This window comes from Papio anubis, chromosome 18 (assembly GCF_008728515.1).
Source record: "Papio anubis isolate 15944 chromosome 18, Panubis1.0, whole genome shotgun sequence".
Lineage (NCBI taxonomy): Eukaryota > Metazoa > Chordata > Mammalia > Primates > Cercopithecidae > Papio > Papio anubis.
In genome coordinates, this window is record NC_044993.1 from 62187562 (window position 1) to 62202711 (window position 15150).

Below are 15150 nucleotides of genomic sequence, written 5' to 3' on the forward strand. Positions count from 1 at the left end.
GGGCGACAGAGCAAGACTTCATCTCAAAAAATAAAGTAAAATAAAAAAATAAAAATTAATTTTGGACAAAAACTTAGGGATTTAAGAAATAATTTGTTTCTTAGTTACTGGTCCTTGACAATTCCCATTTGAGTATGGCTTTTGAGGGTGTGTCTGTTTATAAAAAAGTCATCCTGGGAAGATACAGGTCTTCACAAGTCAAATGTGTCTTTCAGGTATCCATGTTCCCATTTAACATCTTAGTCAAAATCCAGTAGATGTTATAAAATACTCTTTGTAAAAAAACACTCTTACGAGTGTTTTTTGTTCTTAGTCACGAAATAGTAATTAGTCTTCAAAGGAATTCACACTAGCTTTTCACATTTTTAAGCTTAAAAAGCTTTTGAAGTGCTTTTTTTTTTCTTTTCTTTTCTTTTTTTTTCCTTTTAAAACTTTTTTTTTTTTTTTTTTTTTGAGACAGAGTTTCACTCTTGTTGCCCAGGCTGGAGTACAGTGGCACAGTCTTGGCTCACGGTAACCTCCGCCTTCTGGGTTCAAGCGATTCTCCTGCCTCAGCCTCCTGAGTAGCTGAGATTACAGGCATGTACCACCACGCCCGGCTAATTTTGTATTTTTAGTAGAGACGGAGGTTCTCCATGTTGGTCAGGCTGGTCTCGAACTCCTGACCTCAGGTAATCTGCCTGTCTCAGCCTCCCACAAGTGCTGGGATTACAGGCATGAACCACCATGCCCAGACACCTTTTTAAAATTTTTGAGATGGAGTCTCACTGTGTTGCCCAGGCTGGAATACAGTGGCACAATCTTGGCTTACTCTATCCTCCACCTCCCGGGCTCAGGTAATTTTCCTGCTTCAGCCTCCCAAGTAGCTGGGATTACAGATGCCCACCATCTTGCCTGGCTAATTTTTGTATTTTTAGTAGAGATGGGGTTTCACCATGTTGGCTAGGCTGGTGTCGAACTCCTGACCTCAGGTGATCCACCCACTTCTGCCTCCCACAGTGCTGAGACTATAGCCATGAGCCACTGTGCCCAGCCCAAAGTGCTTTTAATTTTCACTGTGGACATTCAGTAAAATATAACCCTGAATTTAAGAAAAATATCCAGCCGGGCGCGGTGGCTCACGCCTGTAATCCCAGCACTCTGGGAGGCCGAGGTGGGTGGATCACGAGGTCAGGAGATCAAGACCATCCTGGCTAATACAGTGAAACCCTGTCTCTACTAAAAATACAAAAAATTAGCCGGGCATGGTGGTAGGCGCCTGTAGTCCCAGCTACTCGGGAGGCTGAGGCAGGAGAATGGTAGGAATCCGGGAGGCGGAGCTTGCAGTGAGCCGAGAGCCCGCCATTGCACTCCAGCCTGGGTGACAAAGTGAGACTCCGTCTCAAAAAAAAAAAAAAAAAAAGGACAAATATCATGTTGTCACCTAGCTCTTTGTTAAAGAGCATTCATTGTTTATTTTGTTTTTAGTAATATATTCCTTATCAGTTAGCTGTTTGGAGTTACGTTTCTCTTTGACATCTTAATGTGCTCCAGAAAAGGGTAACTACAGAGTTGAGAATAGAAGAGGGACACCTGGGGACATCAGTTAGGTCTGGAAAGCTTTATTTCTTGAAGATCTGGGGACTTTCTGGCCAAATATTAGCATTTGTCTGACCTGGATGGTGGGTACATGGGTATTCATGATATTCTTTTCTACTTCTGTGTATTTGAAATTTAATAAAATAATTTTAAAAATAAAAGTAATACTGCTAACTTGGAGTTTAGAGGGAGGGTGATAGGAAGGGGTATTAATTTGTTTACATTCCAGGAAGTCTTCAGTGCAAGAAATGAATTGTTTGATTGCTGACTTTATTCTTTGGTTTTACACCCCAGGGTTTCCATGATAAAGTTTTGGAGGACTGCAATATAGTACTCAGTTTTAATGCCAGTAACTGCAAAGCTTTGTATCGGAAATCTAAGGCTTTAAGTGATTTAGGAAGATACAAAAAGGCTTATGATGCTGTAGCAAAGTGCTCCTTAGCAGTGCCTCAGGTATGGAATTTATAGTTTATTTGTTTACATCATAACCATTTACATCATAATAAATGGCATTTAAAGAGTTACATTTTCCAGGCATCCATCAACCTGCTTCAGTTGGGTATAATTGTTAATGAAGCAAGTGTCTTGATGGGAAACTTCACTGTTTTGTCTATTCTTCTTGACAGTTAGGAAATATAACCTTTTGTGAATTATATATACTTATTTTTTTCAGGATGAGCATGTAATAAAACTAACTCAAGAACTAGCTCAGAAATTGGGATTTAAAATAAGAAAAGCATATGTCAGAGCTGAGGTAAGCAGGTGTTCTCTCCATAAGGTGTTTTCATTTTGTTTTATAACTTGGAGTCAGTTCTGTTTTTAAATTAGTGTCTTTATTTTATTTCAGCTCTCATTAAAATCAGTTCCTGGGGATGGGGCTACCAAGGTAAAGTTATTTTTTCTGTCAAAATTATAATTTGTTTTTTAAAGGGAAGGATGGGAGCAATTCTGCTTTTAGTATTTTTGGTGTGTGTTTATTTTGGGAACCTTTTTAATTCTTCAAACATGAAATTGGCCATAGCTTCCTGTCACTTCATTTATTTATTTTTTTGAGACAGAGTCTTGCTCTGTTGCCCAGGCTGGAGGGCAGTGTCCTGATCTTGGCTCACTGCAAGCTCCACCTCCTTGGGCTCAAGTGATCCTCCCACCTCAGCCTCCCGAGTAGCTGGGACCACAGGCACATACCACCATGCCTGGCAAATTTTTGTATTTTTTGTAGCGATGGGGTTTCACCATGTTGCCCAGGCTGGCCTCAAACTCCTGAGCTCAAGTATTCCTCCTGCCTTGGCCTCCGAAAACGCTGGGATTACAGGCGTGAGCCACCTCTTCTGGCCACTTGCAGTCACTTTACAAAAGAACATCTCCAACTCAAGTAATATATTTTAGGTGTAACCAGCATTTCCTGAATGCTCCAGTGGGGCATTTTATAGGATGTTCATAGATGTTAGGTTTCAGTGCGATAAGAGTGGTTCAGGGCCAAATACTAGTTTTGGGAGTCATTTGTGATAAAATTAACAAAGGTTTTTGTGGGTTTTTGTTTTTATTTCTCTTTTGTTTTTAATTTTAAAGTAAGTCTTCTTGGGGCTATTAGGATGCTAATGGCTATTGTGAGTTGGACAGTGAATGGTGGCCAAATTAGTCCCTGGTATTCTGCTGAATAGCCTTTGAGAAATGCTGGTCCACAAGAAATAAGTGGCAGCACTGCTAGACCAGCACCTCATCTAACACCACGTGTATACAGGTTTGTGTGTTCCATTCATTTCTTGGATCCTAATTGGGAGTTGAATTTCTGTGGAAACATGCATTGCTCTCAGGGTGAGTTTTTTTTTCTTTTTTTTTTTTTTTTTCCGAGACACAGTCTTACTCTGTCACCTAGGCTGGAGTGCAGTGGCACTATCTCAGCTCACTGCAGCCTCCAACTCCCGGGTTCAAGCAGTTCTCCTGCCTCAGCCTCCTGAGTAGCTGGGATTACAGACACCCAGCACCACACCTGGCTAATTTTTGTAATTTTAGTAGAGACGGGGTTTCACCATGTTGGCCAGGCTGGTCTCAAACTCCTGATCTCGTGATCTGCCTGTGTGGGCCTCCCCAGGTGCTGGGATTCCAGGCGTGAGCCACTGTGCCCGGCTTAGGGTGAGTTTTACCAATTGTTTTATGCCTTAGAGTCCTGAAAATATTATGACCTATTGTTGTTTAATTTCTAGGCTTTGAACCATTCTGTGGAAGATATTGAGCCAGGTATGTTTTCACATATCATCTTAACAATTTGAAGAGTGCCAGCTTTGTACCTGATGTCTTTGTGTGTGATGTATTGTTGTCAAATAATATTGCTGTGTGGTTATATTCATATTAATGTATTAATATTAAAGTGAGAATGATTTCCAACGCTCCCTTTATGCCTTTGGATGTGCCAGTGAGTGACTGATAAGCGTTGGATGTTAGTAAGCAACCACTGACACCCCCGGTGGCCTTGCTGCTGTCTGACAGCTGTGCCCAAAAAGAGGTACAGGCATTTTGTGAAAGAAGGATAAGTTTTCACAAGTGACTGTATCTATTTGGAATTGCTTTAGTATACTGTCAATTTTATTATTTTTATAATTGCTTTCATATTTTCATCTTCATATCTCTACTATTGGGGATTAATGCTATTATTATGTAAGTACAATGAAAGTGACTGAGTACATTTCCATCTGTGTTACAGATTTATTAACTCCAAGGCAAGAAGCAGTTCCTGTTGTCTCTTTACCCGCACCCAGTTTCTCTCATGAAGTTGGAAGTGAGCTGGCCTCAGTTCCTGTTATGCCCTTAACTTCTATTCTGCCACTGCAAGTGGAAGAGAGCACTCTGCCATCTGCAGTGCTGGCAAATGGAGGAAAGATGCCCTTCACTATGCCGGAAGCTTTTCTAGATGATGGAGATATGGTCCTTGGAGATGAACTAGATGACCTCCTTGATTCTGCACCTGAAACTAATGAAACTGTTATGGTAAGTTTCAGTGTTACTCAAGTTTCTTCCGAAGACAGGGTTGACTTTTTTAAAATTGTAATATAACTTGATAGACTTTTTCAGTATTGCATATAGGCTGAATTTGGGGTTTGTTCTAACCTTGAAAGTTACTTTTATTCTTGTCTAATGGAACTGGTTAATTTGATCATTTTGAAGTAAAAGAAATAATGCTATCTAGTAATTAGCCAATTTTTTTCCAATTCATATTGGGATCACATATTATAGAAAGGGCAAATAAAACATTCTGATAAATAATAGGCATTTTGTATTTAAGAAAAAATGAATTATATAGATTAAGGACTTCTTATTCTTTTTTATTTATTTATTTATTTGAGACGGAGTCTCGCTCTGTTGCCCAGGCTGGAGTGCAGTGGTGCAATCTCGCTTCACTGCAAGCTCCACCTCCTGGGTTCACACCATTCTCCTGCCTCAGCTTCCTGAGTAGCTGGGACTACAGGCACCCGCCACCACGCCCGGCTAATTTTTTTGTATTTTTAGTAGAGATGGGGTTTCACCGTGTTAGCCAGAATGGTCTTGATCTCCTGACCTTGTGATCCACCCACCTCGGGCTCCCGAAGTGCTGGGATTACAGGTGTGAGCCACCGTGCCTGGCCTCAGGACTTCTTATTCTTAAAGATAATACGCTAGCAACCACATATGTTAAAGCAGGGTTCAGCCAACTATAGCCCACAGGCTCAATCTGGCCTATTGCCTGTTTTTGTGTGGCTTGCAAACTAAGAATATTTTTTACAATTCTTAAATGGTTTAGAGAAGAACAAAAAAAGAGAATAATATTTTGTGACGTGGAAATTATTTGAAACTAGCCTGGGTAACCATAGCAAGGCCACGTCTCTACAAAAAATTAAAAACAGCCTGGCATGGTGGTGCGTGCCTATGGTCCCACTGCTTGGAAGGCTGAGAGGAGAGGATCACTTGCGCCCAGGATGTTTAGGCTGTAGTGAGCACTGATTGTGCCATGCACTCTAGCCTGGGCAACACAGTGAGGCCCTGTCTCAGTCAGTCAATAAAATTACATGACATTCCAATTTCAGGGTCCATAAGTAAAGTTTTACTGTAACACATCAGTGACTACTCATTTTATGTGCTGTCTGTGGCTGCTTTTGCACTGCAACAGCATAGTTGAGTCCTTGCAAGAGGGACCGTGTGGCCTACAGAGCCTAAAATACTTAGTATCCATCCCTGTATAGAAAGACTTTTTTGCTGGGTGCAGTGGTGCATGCCTGTAATCACAGCACTTTGGGAGGCTGAGGCGGGCAGATCACCAGGAGTTTGAGAACAGCCTGGCCAACATGGCAAAACTCTACCTCCACTAAAAATTATAGAAATTAGCTGGGCATGGTGGTGCACATCTGTAATCCCAGCTACTTGGGTGGTTGAGGCAAGAGAATCACTTGAGCCCGGGAGGCGGAGGTTGCAGTGAGCCAAGATCGCACCACTGCACTCCACCCTGGGTGACAGAGCAAGACTCTGTCTCAAAAAAAAAAAAAAAAAAAAGACTTTTCTGACCCCTTCTATAAAGTATAATAATTTAGTAGCAGCAGTGGTAGGATGATAGTGATGAGAGGGAGACATTCCAAGCTGGTTTCCAGGGCTGGTGAAATAGATGGTGTCAGTGTGCAAAAGGCTGACAGAGCTGGGTTTGATTCTTACCAGCTCTGCGGTACTGGGCAAGTTACTTCACCATAGTACATCATTTCCCTCATCTGTATGATGGTTATCACAGTAGGATGTATCTGAGAGAGCTGTTTTAAGAACCAAATAGATAGCCTATGATACCATAATGTAAGGTGCGTGGAAGCTCTCAGTGAGTTGCAGCTTTGATGGGGCCTGGAGAGGTTAGAGTTGTATGTTCTTGTCCAGTTGTAAGTTCACACCTCCAGAGAGGTTGTCCCAATCTTCATGGGCTTCTCCAGCTCCCGTCTCTGGATCACCTGTCCTCCTGCTGCACCACATATATCCCACAATTCCTCTTTAATGATGCAAAATTTTTTTTTTTTTTTTGAGATGGAGTCTCACTCTGTCGCTCAGGCTGGATTGCAGTGGCGCGATCTTGGCTTACTGCAACCTCCACCTCCCAGGTTCAAGCAATTACCTGCCTCAGCCTCCCGAGCAGCTGAGATTACAGGCAGCCGCTACCACGCCCGGCTAATTTTTTGTGTATTTTTAGTAGAGATGGGGTTTCACTATCTTGGCCAGGTTGGTCTTGAACTCCTGACCTCGTGATCCACCCACCTCGGCCTCCCAAAGTGCTGGGATTACAGGTGTGAGCCATCATGCCCAACCTCATATGATGCAAATTCTTATGAGTCCTATAGTCAGGTAAGGGTAGGGAAGCATAGGGAAGTTTTGCAGATGAAACATGAATGTAACATTTGAATTAAAATGTTAGACATCTGGCCTGGTGCAGTGGCTCATGCTTGTAATCCCAGCACTTTGGGAGTCCTAGGTGGGTGAATCACTTGAGGTCGGGAGTTTGAGACCAGCCTGGCCAACATGGCGAAACCCTGTCTCTATTAAAAATACAAAAATGAGCCGGGCGTGGTGGCACATGCCTGTAATCCCAGCTACACAGGAGGCTGAGGCAGGAGAATCGCTTGAACTGGGAAGGCAGAGGTTGCAGTGAGCCGAGGTTGTGCCACTGTACTCCAGCCTGGGTGACAGAGTGAGCCTGTATCTCAAAAAAAAAAAGTTAGATATCCCACCTTGATTTTTTTAAAAAAATTGTTCTTGAAAAGAAGTTCTGTAGGTAAAATAGTTTTAAACGAATCTTGATTCTGATTTAAACTTTGTTTTTCTTGGAGATGGAGTCTTGCTCGGTTGCCCAGGCTGTAGTGCAGTTGTATGATCTTGGCTCACTACAAGCTCCGCCTCCTGGGTTCAAACAATTCTCCTGCCTCAGCCTCCCAAGTAGCTGGGACTACAGGCACACGCTGCCATGCACAGCCAACTTTTTGTATTTTAGTAGAGATGGGGTTTCACCGTGTTGCCCAGGCTGGTCTCGAACTCCTGAGCTCAGGCAATCCTCCTGCCTTGGCCTCCCAAAGTGTTAGGATTACAGGCCACCGTGCCTGGCCTAAACATGATCTCCCAGTGTAATAATGCTTTTATTTGCTGGTGTTGAAAGTAGTTCAGTCAAACCCATGACAGCTTCATGAATTTTAATCACATCTTTTTTTCTTCCACAGCCGTCAGCTTTAGTCAGAGGACCCCTTCAGACGGCCAGTGTCTCTCCTAGCATGCCCTTTTCGGCATCTCTGTTAGGAACCTTACCCATTGGTGCGAGGTATGCTCCTCCACCCTCCTTCTCAGAATTTTATCCACCTTTGACTTCATCCTTAGAAGATTTTTGTTCTTCTTTAAATTCATTTTCAATGAGTGAATCCAAACGAGGTAAGAACCAAATGTAAATTGTAAACAATTGCAGTTAATTTTCTCAAAATGAAAATGTTTGTTTGGCCATTATTTAACTGACTCTAGGTAGCAGAGACATGAATTATTTTCATTGTAGCTAAAAATAGAAAGACTAAGCCTTCAGTTTTGAATTGACCTTGACTTAGCTATGCCATTCTGGAGACCCAGGAGCAAAGGCATGAGAAGAGAAATGTGTGTGGCACTGGTGTTTCTGTAGGATAGTTTGTTAAGCTGGGAGTGTATTGTTTTGGGGGTGAAATGACTATTAGTGTATTCTCCCATAAAGGTGTATCTCATCTTAAAGGGTCTTAGAGACAGGCTATGCCATTAAATTTTGATCTAGGCAAACACTAATTTAAGATCAGTGTTTAGAATGATAGCAGTTAGATGTGTCTATTTTAGGTTTCATCTGTGGAGCTCAGCAAACCGTGGCTGCTGCTTTAACTTTCCAGGAGATTGCTGAGCTTGGGGTCTGACTCCTGTTTCTGTCATCGTAGGTTTAACATATATACAAACAATCACTAGAAAAATATTTTTTTGAAGGCGTTGTTACATGGCTAAAACGGCAAATATCTTACATAATTGACTTAAAGATTTACAATGGAAGAAATTAAAATATATGGGAGACAGAAGGGCAGAGAGAAAATAATTGAGTGCTAGACTAAGAAAAAGAAAGCAGGCCAGGCGCGGTGGCTCACACCTGTAATCCCAGCACTTTGGGAGGCCGAGGCAGGAGGATCCCTTGAGCTCAGGGGTTTGAGACCAGCCTGAGTAGTTTGAGACCAGTCTGGGCAACATGGTGAAACCCTGTCTCTACAAAAAATATAAAAATTAGCTGGATGTGGTATGTGCCGGTGATCCCAGTTACTCGGGAGGTGGAGGTGGGAGGATTCCTTGAGCCCAGGAGGTTGAGGCTGCAGTGAGCCAAGATCACGCCCTTGCACTCTAGCATGGGTGACAGAATGCGACCCTGTCTCAAAAAAAAACAAAAAACAAAAAAGAGAAAGTAATTGAAAATCTTACTGATTTTTTTTTTTTTTTTTTTAAATATTAGGTCAGTTCCTGCTTCATTTTTTTTGAGACAGTCTCACTCTGTTGCCCAGGCTGGAGTGCAGTGGTGAGATCTTGGCTCACTGCAACCTCTGCCTCTTGGGTTCAAGCGAGTCTCCTGCCTTAGCCTCCCGAGTAGCTGGGATTACAGGTGCCTGCCATCACACCTGGCAATTTTTTTTTGTATTTTCAGTAGAGAAGGGGTTTCACCATGTTGGCCAGGCTGGTCTCAAACTCCTGACCTCCTGTGATCTGCCCACTTCGGCCTCCCAAAGTGCTGGGATTGCCAGATGTGAGCCACTGCACCCAGCCCCATATTTTCAAAAGGTTCCCATTTTTGAATATGAAGAATTTTCTTGGTGTTTTTAGTAGTTGTAGTTGGTGGGCCCTGCCTTAGCTTATTTCTCTGAAAATAGGTTTTTATTTAAATTTGTTTGACTATGCCCTTGGTTTCTAGAGGAAAGCAAAGACTCTAGAGCCCTCTTTGGGTGTCAACACTGAGCAAGAAAATTTCTAGAAATTGGGATGGGAGAATAGCGTGGGAGGCCATAGCCAGTAAGCTACTAAGCCCTGATGTTCTTATTACATGATCAGAATGAAAAGGTCTGTTGAAGTTTTTTTATTATTTTAGATCTGTCCACCTCAACTTCTAGAGAGGGAACACCGCTTAACAACAGTAATTCTTCCCTTTTACTTGTAAGTGCCACTTCCTCTTTTGTAAATACATCGCTTGAATTGAAGATAGTTACTTAAGTAACTGAGTTATTTGAATGAACATGACAGTCTCCCTTAAATTTTGTGTGTGCTGTAGGAAATTGTGTTAAAGTAAGACTTCTGGAACATCTAGTAATAATGGCTTTGTGTTTAAGACTTGATCTGTCATAGCAAATTAATCAGTATTGCAGACAGTGTAAGAGGCTTTAGTACAGCATAAACAAATCAAGGAAATATAAGATCAGGGCATGTAAAGCGTGTGTACTTTTGCAGTAGAACTTACTATAATATGGAGGATCAAAAAAGGGGGGGTGTGCCTAGAAACCAAAAGAGAGAAAAATGTAGAAAGAGACAGTTTTTAAGATAGAAGAGCATTAAGGATGGAGTAGTACTGACCTCAGTTTATGAAGATTATCTTATTTTTTCAGATGTATTCAGTTCCTTTCTTCAGTGATAATGCAATATTTGTTGGGTTTTTTTTTTTTTTTTTTCTTCTTATTTTTCTTGCAGATGAATGGACCAGGTAGTTTGTTTGCCTCGGAGAATTTCCTGGGAATTTCAAGTCAGCCTAGAAATGACTTCGGAAACTTTTTTGGAAGTGCAGTTACCAAACCATCTTCATCAGTGACTCCAAGACATCCCCTCGAAGGAACCCATGAATTGAGACAAGCTTGCCAGATCTGTTTTGTAAAATCAGGTCAGGACCAAACAAACATGCAGAGAGTATTAAACTGCTTGTTCGTAACCTTGAAAGTTCTTAGGAATTTGTAAATACATGTGAACAACATCAGTTATTATGGTTCTTCAATCCCTATTTTGAATTCTTCCTAAACAAGTAGCAGTTACTGACTGAGTGCCTTTGGAGGGCAATAGGATAAATCTCTGCTTTTACTTGATGTAATTTTATTTATAGAATCATGTAGAATAGAATATTTACCTATTTTTGGAAGCTTATTAAAATTTTAATGAAACTCCTTATGTTCTCAGTATATGCTTAAGAAGTTGATTATTTTCAAATAGAGCAAGGACTAGAAAACAGCATTGTAAGACCAGAATACAATACCGTGTATATGAAAATTAAATACTTTGTTAGATTGTTTCATATCTTTACCTTAAATCAAGTGATATAAACACAGTTTATTCTGATTGGAGTCAACTTCATTTTCTTTCTTAGTTTAACAGTGTTCTTTACTTTTACAAGCCGTCAAAATTCCTCTCCAGATTATTTCCCTAAAGTTAAGTAAGGGTATTTTTTTTGGCAGGAGTGGAGTTGAATAGAACATTGTGTTGTCTGATAAAATATAAAAGGCAAAAATCTACCTTAGTAGCCTGCTTACATTTTAGGGTTGTGGAAGTGGGATTTCTGTGGGAATTTAATAAATGATGTTCATCTGTTCATGCCTGCTTGTAAATTTACCTGTAAAATGAAATGATATTTTTTGTGCATATGAGCAATCCTCTTTACATCTTTTTCAGGCCCTAAGTTAATGGATTTCACTTACCATGCTAATATAGATCATAAGTGTAAGAAAGATATTTTAATCGGTAGGATAAAGAATGTTGAAGATAAATCATGGAAAAAAATACGTCCAAGACCAACAAAAACAAATTATGAAGGACCATATTATATATGTAAAGGTATATACTGTAATTAATTAGTATACATTACATAAGTGATGAACTACAGTCATGCTTAGCTTAATGACAGGGATACATTCTGAGAAATGTATTTGTGTAAGGTTTACTTACACAAACCTCAACGGTGTAGCCGACAATGCACCTAGCCTATCCATGACATAGTCAATGGCTCCTAAACTACAGACTTGTACAGCATGTTACTGTACTGAATACTGAGGCTACTGTAACGCAACAGTATCTGTGTATCTAAACATAGAAAAGGTACAGAAAAAACGCAGTATTAATCTTATGGGACCACCATTATATATACAGTCTGTAGTTGACTGAAATGTCAGTATGTGGTATAGGACTGTGCTTGCTACATTTATTATAACATCTATTAATATATAATTTATTCCATTATGTTATTATAGTGGTATTGACTGTTATAAAAAATGTTTAGAGCTAATAGCAAGTTCCTTGGATTGAGATGTTAATATGTTTTATATTATTTTTACTGTTGTTTTTAGCTTTTTCTTTTTTGAGACAGTCTCACTCTGTCATCCAGGCTGGAGTGCAGTGGCGCAATATCAACTCACTGCAACCTCTGCCTTCTGGGTTCAAGCAATTCTCCTGCCTCAGCCTCCCGAGTAGCTGGGATTACAGGCATCCGCCGATACACCTGGCTAATTTTTGTATTTTTGGTAGAGACAGGGTTTCGCAATGTTGCCTAGGCTGGTTTCAAATTCCTGGCCTCAAGTTATCTGCCCACCTGGGCTTCCCAGAGTGTTAGGATCACAGGCGTCAGCCACTGTACTGGCCAAGGTTTTATTTTATTTATTTATTTCTTAATTTTTTGTGACAGAGTCTCGCTGTCTCCCAGGCTGGCGTGCACAGGCGCAATCTCGGCTCCCTGCAACCTCTGCTTCCCAGGTTCAAGCAATTTTCTCATGACTCAGCTACCGAATAGCTGGAATTACAGGCGTGTGCCACCCTGCCCCACTAATTTTTGTATTTTTTGGTAGAGATGGGTTTCATCATGTTGGTTAGGCTCGTTTTGAAGTCCTGGCCTCAAATGATCTGCCTGCCTCGGCCTCCCAAAATATTGGGATTACAGGTGTGAGCCACCATACCTCGCCTATGACCAGGTTTTAAATAGATGACTGTCTCAAACCTTAAGTTCTCTCTAAACAGAATGAAAACACTGAGCTAAGGCTTTGAAAAGTGTTTAAGATGCTTTTGAGAGAACTTGGTATTTTCATGTTTGTCAAACAAGTTTGTGTGAGTGAGCTTAGAATGTCCCTAAGTGAATTTTTTTTTTTTCAACTGAGGTGTATTCCATGAGAGTATCAAGGCTCTTCTCACAGTCTGTAATAAAAATAATTAAGGCTTGTGGTACTTCTCTTTTTTAGAGTTGATACCATCCATCCCCTGATAATAATATGCATATCATTGTTTGAGACTGTCCATGAATTGTTATACAAGTTCAAATGATGCCCTAAATGTTACTTATATTCATTGACTTTAAGGAAACAATTAACATCATTTTTTTTGTTTGTTTTGACACTGGGACTTGCTCTGTTGCCCAGGCTGGAGTGCAGTGGCAAGATCATTGCTCACCGCAGCCTTGAACTCCTGGGCTCAAGGGATCCACCTCAGCCTCCCAAGTAACTGGGAGTACAGGCCAATTGCCATGTTTTCATTGTCTTTCCATTCCCTGTTTTTCTAGATGTTGCTGCTGAGGAGGAATGTAGATATTCAGGCCACTGCACGTTTGCTTATTGCCAAGAGGAGATAGATGTGTGGACACTGGAGCGGAAAGGGGCATTCAGCCGCGAGGCTTTCTTTGGCGGCAATGGAAAGATTAACCTTACTGTGTTCAAACTTCTCCAGGAGCATCTTGGAGAATTTATATTCCTTTGTGAGGTGCGTTCTCCAAAACTTATTTTCTATTGTAAAGTTGAATTTGCAAGCCCAGTGGTATTGTCCTGCCATGTGATAAAACATTCACTCAGTAAATGAATAAATATTCACTTATTTATATGATAAATAATATCTCATTTGTGAATAAAATATTCCTCTGGTCCTGCCATGTGATAAAACATTCATTCAGTAAATGATAGCTACTACTGTTACCAAAAAGAATATTAAAACTTCATATTGAGTATTAATTTTGTAATGATATTGAAACTAGGACAATATTCTGGGTACAAAATTTATATTTTCTATTTTTTTTGATAATCTTTCTCTCTCTATTCCAGAAATGTTTTGATCATAAGCCTAGAATGATAAGTAAAAGAAATAAAGATAATTCTACTGCTTGTTCTCACCCGGTTACAAAGCATGAGTTTGAAGACAATAAGTATGTTGATAGTTTCTAATTTCTGTAATGACAAAATAGATTCTTTTTCTAGATCTGAATAAAAACTAGTAGTAGTGTCTGTCCAGGCATTGCTCTTTCATCATTTGTTGTTGTTCTGAAGAACAATGACGAAATTTTAAAATGTCTTTTAGTAGATTTGGCTGGGAAGTGAATAATTAACTAAATATATTATGTAAAACAGAAAAGCCTTATTGATGTATAGTTTCTCATGACATGGATTTAGGTTTTTATGGCTTAAAATATAAGTCCCCCCCCCCCCAATTAATCCAACAATTGCATGTAGTGATTTGGTTTTTTTGTTCGTTTTTTTTGAGAGAGAGTCTTTTTTTTTTTTTTTGAGACGGAGTCTGGCTCTGTCGCCCGGGCTGGAGTGCAGTGGCCGGATCTCAGCTCACTGCAAGCTCCGCCCCCCGGGTTTACGCCATTCTCCTGCCTCAGCCTCCCGAGTAGCTGGGACTACAGGCGCCCGCCGCCTCGCCCGGCTAGTTTTTTTGTATTTTTTAGTAGAGACGGGGTTTCACTGTGTTCGCCAGGATGGTCTCGATCTCCTGACCTCGTGATCCGCCCGTCTCGGCCTCCCAAAGTGCTGGGATTACAGGCTTGAGCCACCGCGCCCGGCCAAGAGAGAGTCTTGCTCTGTCACCGAGGCTGAAGTGCAGTGGCATGATCTTGGCTCACAGCAAGTTCTGCCTCCCAGATTCAAGAGATTCTCCTGCCTCAGCCTCTCGAGTAGCTGGGATTATAGACACCCACCACCAGGCCTGGCTAATTTTTTGTATTTTTTTTTTTTTTTTTGAGACGAAATCTTGTTCTGTTTCCAAGGCTGGAGTGCAGTGGTGCGATCTCAGCTCACTGCAACCTCCGCCTCCCGGGTTCAAGCGATTCTCCTGCCTCAGCCTCTCCAGTAGCTGGGATTACAGGTGCGTGCCACCACACCCAGCTAATTTTTGCATTTTTAGTAGAGACAGGGTTTTACCATGTTGGCCGGGCTGGTCTTAAACTCCTGACCTCAAGTTATCCACCCGTTTTGGCCTCCCAAAGTGCTGGGATTACAGGAGTGAGCCTTCACGCCTGGCCAATTTTTTGTATTTTTAGTAGTGACAGGGTTTCAACATTTTGGCCAGGCTGGTTTCGAACTCCTGACCTCAGGTGATCCACCCACGTTGGCCTCCCAAAGTGCTGGGATTACAGGTGTGAGCCACTGTACCCGGCCCCACTGATTTTTTTTTTTTTTTTCTGATAAAAATTTAAAATGTAGGGCCGGGTGCGGTGGCTTACGCCTGTAATCCCAGCACTTGGGAGGCCGAGGCAGGCAGATCACAAGGTAAGAAGATCGAGACCATCCTGGCTAACACGGTGAAACCCCGTCT

The 15150-nt window shown here is 41.2% G+C and overlaps 1 protein-coding gene across 6 annotated transcripts in view; it reads left to right on the forward strand.

Annotated features, from left to right (window-relative positions):
• Positions 1–15150, forward strand: part of ZC3H7A (zinc finger CCCH-type containing 7A) — a 48032-nt gene that overhangs the window by 19888 nt on the left and 12994 nt on the right. For 5 of the 6 annotated variants that reach the window (XR_001898050.2, XM_003916554.3, XM_021931769.1 and 2 more), the window contains exons 5-15: positions 1873–2031; positions 2252–2332; positions 2426–2464; positions 3783–3816; positions 4280–4563; positions 7791–7995; positions 9698–9762; positions 10291–10477; positions 11257–11418; positions 13127–13323; positions 13659–13759. Coding sequence is in view for 5 of the 6 variants with exons in the window: in XM_003916554.3 (XP_003916603.1) it covers positions 1873–2031; positions 2252–2332; positions 2426–2464; positions 3783–3816; positions 4280–4563; positions 7791–7995; positions 9698–9762; positions 10291–10477; positions 11257–11418; positions 13127–13323; positions 13659–13759 (1514 nt within the window). In the remaining variant the exon portion in view is untranslated. The remainder of the gene's footprint in view (positions 1–1872; positions 2032–2251; positions 2333–2425; positions 2465–3782; positions 3817–4279; positions 4564–7790; positions 7996–9697; positions 9763–10290; positions 10478–11256; positions 11419–13126; positions 13324–13658; positions 13760–15150) is intronic. The other variant, XM_017953194.2, reaches the window with a different exon arrangement.